Genomic DNA, 5,499 nt, shown 5'->3' on the forward strand with positions numbered 1-5,499 from the left:
CTAAATAAAAACAGTACGTATTTGAGTTATATGCAATGTATTTACAATGCAACTTTGAGAATAAATGAGCCTTATTGTGATCAGGAGATGCTTTACACTATTGCTTACTCAACATGTCCGTTTTGAAAGCTGGAATTTTTGAGGGCGCAAAGCAAGAGAGCGGCTCTAAAAAAAAATTAAACACAAAACCAAAGCTTCAAATTGTGTACAGTAATTCTACATTCACTTTGTCACAAAAAGATAACAAGAAAGCTAACATCTAAGTTGCAAACAGGTTTTTTTTATTGTGAAATACAATTGTTACCCTCTTCTGTGCCTCCCATAAAGCACTGAGTAATTTTGATTTAAAATTCTAATTTATTTAGTAAATTTAAATGCGATACAAAATATGAGTGTTTTACAATTACGGTGTCTTACAGAAAGAAGGCGTTTGACTGCTCAGAACAACACGCCTCGGTATTGTAACATTAAATTCTGTTTTGTTGTTGTTATTTCTACTGCTCAGAACAACACGCCTCGGTATTGTAACATTAAATTCTGTTTTGTTGTTGTTATTTCTACTGCTCAGAACAACACGCCTCGGTATTGTAACATTAAATTCTGTTTTGTTGTTATTTCTACTGCTCAGAACAACACGCCTCGGTATTGTAACATTAAATTCTGTTTTGTTGTTGTTATTTCTACTGCTCAGAACAACACGCCTCGGTATTGTAACATTAAATTCTGTTTTGTTGTTGTTATTTTTACTGCGATGAACAAGACAGTTTTATTGCTATAGCAGTAAAGTCACCTCAAATCAAAGTCTAGCTGGCCAAATCAGTAACTAAATGGTGCACTTAACTTTCAACTATTGCTAACCGCTATTTATTCGTACATAATATATCCAACAACTTTTTTTAAACACGATGTTGTTGTTGTTGTTGTTGTTGTTGTTGTTGTTGTTGTTGTTGTTGTTGTTGTTGTTGTTGTTAGCCTTTTGGCTTTATGCAAGGAGTTTATGGATGTATGAGTGTTTCCTCACCAGGACAAATACCAATGGCTGTAACGCTATATGGCGGAATACATTCTTCTTCTTCTTCTCTTCTTCTTCTTCGAACCTCGGAGTAAGTCTGAAGCAAAACATATTTGTGGAATTTTGCGATAAGAAGGAAAACGTGCCTGCCCCAGTTTCAGAAACAAAAGAATGAACAGAAAGATAATGCCACTGAAATAGTCCGCATCTTTTCAAAGGCATCTCAATGTTATCCTTATACCTGGTTTGGCATGTGAATTGGTTTTCCTCTCGCCAGAACTCGACAGGAAAAGTGCGCTGTTCTTCGTGATACGTGATGCAGAACGAAATAATTGAGTATTGTTCTTTTCAGCGGCTTGTTGGGCGGGTTAGCGGGACGTGATGTCGACACGCATTTCACGGTGGAATATTGGAGAGATTAGCTGATACTTGTACTGTGTGTGTGTGTGTGTGTGTGTGTGTGTGTGTGTGTGTGTGTGTGTGTGTGTGTGTGTGTGTGTGTGTGTGTGTGTTTGTCCGTGTGTGTGTGTGTGTGTGTCAGTGTGTGTGTGTCTGTGTTGGTGTGTGTGTGTGTGTGTGTGTTTGTGTGTGTGTGTGTGTGTGTGTCTGTGTTGGTGTGTGTGTGGGTGTGTGTGTGTCTGTGTGTGTGTGTATGTGTGTGTATGGGTGTGTGTGTGTGGGTGTGTGTGGGTTTGGTGTGCGTGCGTGCGTGCGTGCGAGCGTGCGAGCATGCGTGCGTGCGTGTGTGTGTATGTGTTTGTGTGTGTGTGTGTGTGTGCGCGCGTGCGCGTGCGTTAGTGTCCGAGGGCGTATGTTCGAGGGCGTGTATAAAACACAGGATCCATCTGGGATTTTTTTCCGAAAAATGGTTTGTATGCCATTGAAACACAGGTGAAACTTTTCCTTGAGGACAAAATGACGTATTGTGTTCTGAAATAACTTCATCGGGCATTCCAAGGAAACTTTTGAGAAATATTTTATATAAAGGAAAAGTATTCGTGTTTTGTGCGCTGCCACTGCAACCAAGAAGCCATCCTGGAAACCAGCATCCCGTGAGGAAAGCAAGTCGCAGACGGGTGGTGCCCAGCACATCTCAACCTCCCAGCTTTCAAACTGCTGTGCTCTCTGGAGGAACAATATGTGTCAAAGTCACACGCGTTGTCGGACCCAGGAGGGTAAGAATGAAGAACTTGTCTTACATAGATATATATATATATATATATATTGTGTTGTAAGAGACGCTTGGTCTGTGCACCTTGAAGAAGGCCTGCGGGCCGAAAATTTGGATTTAAAAAGATGCGACATTCTGGCTTGGTTTTGGACTTTTTATTGTGTTGTTTATATGTATAAACATATATATATATGCTGTCTGTGAAGGGATACTTATTTCTCTCTCTTTCTCTGCTAAGAGATTTTAACAAATCTCGGAAGAAAGTCTCTGCTGACTTTCAATTGTTTCTTTCACAATTTCTGATGTTTTATATATATATATCGCCATTAGTACCACCTGACCACTGATGAGACACAATAGTGTCGAAACACGTGTCTGGTCTAGGTACAAAAACAATGGTCCTCCTCAGGGCTAGATTACCTTGTGATACCCCACAAAGGGACTTTGCTTTGTAAATCTCGGCCCCCCTTGAGGAGGGTCTGATGCTGCCAATAGGCTGTCTGTGAAGGGATACTTATTTCTCTCTCTTTCTCTGCTAAGAGATTTTAACAAATCTCGGAAGAAAGTCTCTGCTGACTTTCAATTGTTTCTTTCACAATTTCTGATGTTTTATATATATATCTATATATATAGGCAAATATTTAAAAACAATTATTATTACTATTATTTTCAGGCCTAATGCCTTCAAATATAAGTTTCTCATTAATATTGCATTTGTTTATGTCTATGTCCATGTACATATTTAGGTCTATGACAAGCCTTAAATTGTCACGCATTAATAGTATGACTTATTTGCACAGAACAAACACTGTGTAAAAACACAAACTTCAGTGTGTGTTTCAAACACAAAACTACCGATGCCTGTTTTCCACTCGCCAAGACGAACTTGAGCTTGTTTTCTTCCGCGAAATTCGCGAAATTAAACTACTTGCTTTGAACAAAACCAGGTGAACAAACAAGAAAGCCTGTATTTCTATGGTTGGTTTTCTCTTGTCAAAAAATCTTAGATTCATAACAATTTTGCTGTTAAAATAGATCGACGACTATTTTGTTCTAAATCAATAGATCACCTTGAATCACGCTGTGACGGGCGCAGTGGCGTGGTGGTAAGACGTCGGCCTCCTAATCGGAAGGTCGTGAGTTCAAATCCCGGTCGCTACAGCCTGGTGGGTTAAGAGTGGAGATTTTTCCGATCTCCCAGGTCAACTTATGTGCAGACCTGCTAGTGACTTAACCCCCTTCGTGTGTACACGCAAGCACAAGACCAAGTGCGCACGGAAAAGATCCTGTAATCCATGTCAGAGTTCGGTGGGTTATAGAAACACGAAAATACCCAGCATGCCTCCCCCGAAATCGGCGTATGCTGCCTGAATGGCGGGGTAAAAACGGTCATACACGTTAGTCCAAACAGTGATATGGTTATTGTGATATTCTTGGCTGCACTTTAACATGGAATGTATGTATGTATGTATGTATGTATGTATGTATGTATGTATGTATGTATGTATGTATGCATGTGTGTTGGTGGGTATGTATGCATGTGTGTTGGTGTGTCGGTGTGTCAAGTGTGCAAGTAAAAAGGGTATTGTAGTTGTACATATATTACTTTAGATATTTTTTTGTTATCATGGGTTTTATGAATTTTCTTCTCTTATTCTTTTATAATTATTAATTAATGACCTATATGTGCTGATGACCAATTTAATTTCCTTTGTTGGATCAATAAAATGTTATGAGATATGAGTTATGAAAAATACACTCGTGGTAAAAGCATGAGTGAACGTGGGAGTCTAAGCCTATGAACGAAGAAGAAGAAGAAGAAGAATCACGCGGTGATTTTTTATTTGGCTCGATAGCGACTTCGAAGTCAAGTAAACGCCACGTGTATTCGTATTGCATTAACGACAGTGATCAAATGCAGAAACTTGTCAGCATAACTGGAGCTAACGAGATTACCTTCGATTGACTGAGATCCCAAAACAAATTGACTGCCAACGATCCAAAATTCTGAATAAAAAAAGCAAGGGAAGTTAGTTGTTGGAGCGTTTAACTATGTACAAAACAAAACGTTACGTTCACAGATATATGCGCAGCGGTGTTTTAAGTGCAAAGACAGACAAACACTAATTATAGAGAAAATACGTATCTGACAAAATGTTCAGCCGCTTGCATGAAAGACACCAAACAAGTTTTTTTTAATTTTTTACACCCCCGGTATAGGGGTGTGTATAGGTTTCACTCGATGTGTTTGTTTGTGTGTTTGTTTGTGTGTTTGTGTGTTTGTGTTCGCATATAGATCTCAAGAATGAACGGACCGATCGTCACCAAACTTGGTGAACAGTTTCTATACATTCCTGAGACGGTCCTTACAAACATTGGGACCAGTCAAACACACGGTTAGGGAGTTATTGGTGGATTAAGATTCTACAAGGACTTATATAGAAACATATTCATGGTCAAAGGGAAATGACCTTCTCAGTTGGTGGCAGTGAGAATGGGTGCAGTGAGAATGGTTATTTCCCTTTGACCAACGGGGGTGTTTTTCCTACCTGCGAGGAATTTCTTGTTTATAATAATAATAATAATAATGGTGATTTCTATAGCGCTTTCGAACACACAAAGCGCTTTACAAAAGCAATTACAACATCATTATCAGAATGACGCCATTGACGGAATAGAACACAATCATAAACACTTTACAACAAAAACCAAAAACAAAACATAAATGTTACAAAAATCCAGAGGCTCTTACAGGAACGAACTCCCAGTACACACAACAATTATAATGCACACACACACACACACACACACACACACACACACACCCTCCCACACATGTCCACACACACGCACACACACACACACACACACACACACACACACACACACACACACACACACACACACACAGAGTAAACATTGTTCATCCGAAAGTGCACCTTCACAGGGTCGCGACAACTACATCATCATAGAATGCTTCTCTGAAGAGGTGAGTCTTGAGATTTGCTTTGAAAGAAGGCAGAGATGGACTGAGACGTAGAGACAAAGGGAGTTTGTTCCAGATATGATCAGCTGCGACTGAAAGACAGCGGCCACCATGATCATCCCTCTGATACTTAGGAGCCTTGACAAATTTATTTTGGGAGGCAGAACGGACAACCCTTTCAGGATTGTTTTTCTGCACGAGATCGGACAGGTACTGTGGAGCCGTGCCCGCGGCAATTTGATAGAATATGCAGCAGATCTTGTATTTAATTCTTTGTTCGACTGGAAGCCAATGTAGCTGTTTGAGTAGAGGCGTGACGCTTTGTTTATG

At 39.8% G+C, this 5,499-nt stretch overlaps 1 protein-coding gene across 1 annotated transcript in view; it reads left to right on the forward strand.

Moving 5' to 3' along the window:
* Positions 1–1,882: 1,882 nt before the first annotated feature.
* The window catches only part of LOC138972560 (uncharacterized), a 32,034-nt gene continuing 28,417 nt past the window's right edge, over positions 1,883–5,499 (forward strand). Inside the window, exon 1 of the mRNA XM_070345212.1 lies at positions 1,883–2,187. Coding sequence (XP_070201313.1) covers positions 2,151–2,187 — 37 coding nt within the window. The 5' untranslated portion in view covers positions 1,883–2,150. The remainder of the gene's footprint in view (positions 2,188–5,499) is intronic.

Source organism: Littorina saxatilis, linkage group LG8 (genome assembly GCF_037325665.1).
Source record: "Littorina saxatilis isolate snail1 linkage group LG8, US_GU_Lsax_2.0, whole genome shotgun sequence".
In the NCBI taxonomy this organism is placed as follows: Eukaryota; Metazoa; Mollusca; class Gastropoda; order Littorinimorpha; family Littorinidae; genus Littorina; species Littorina saxatilis.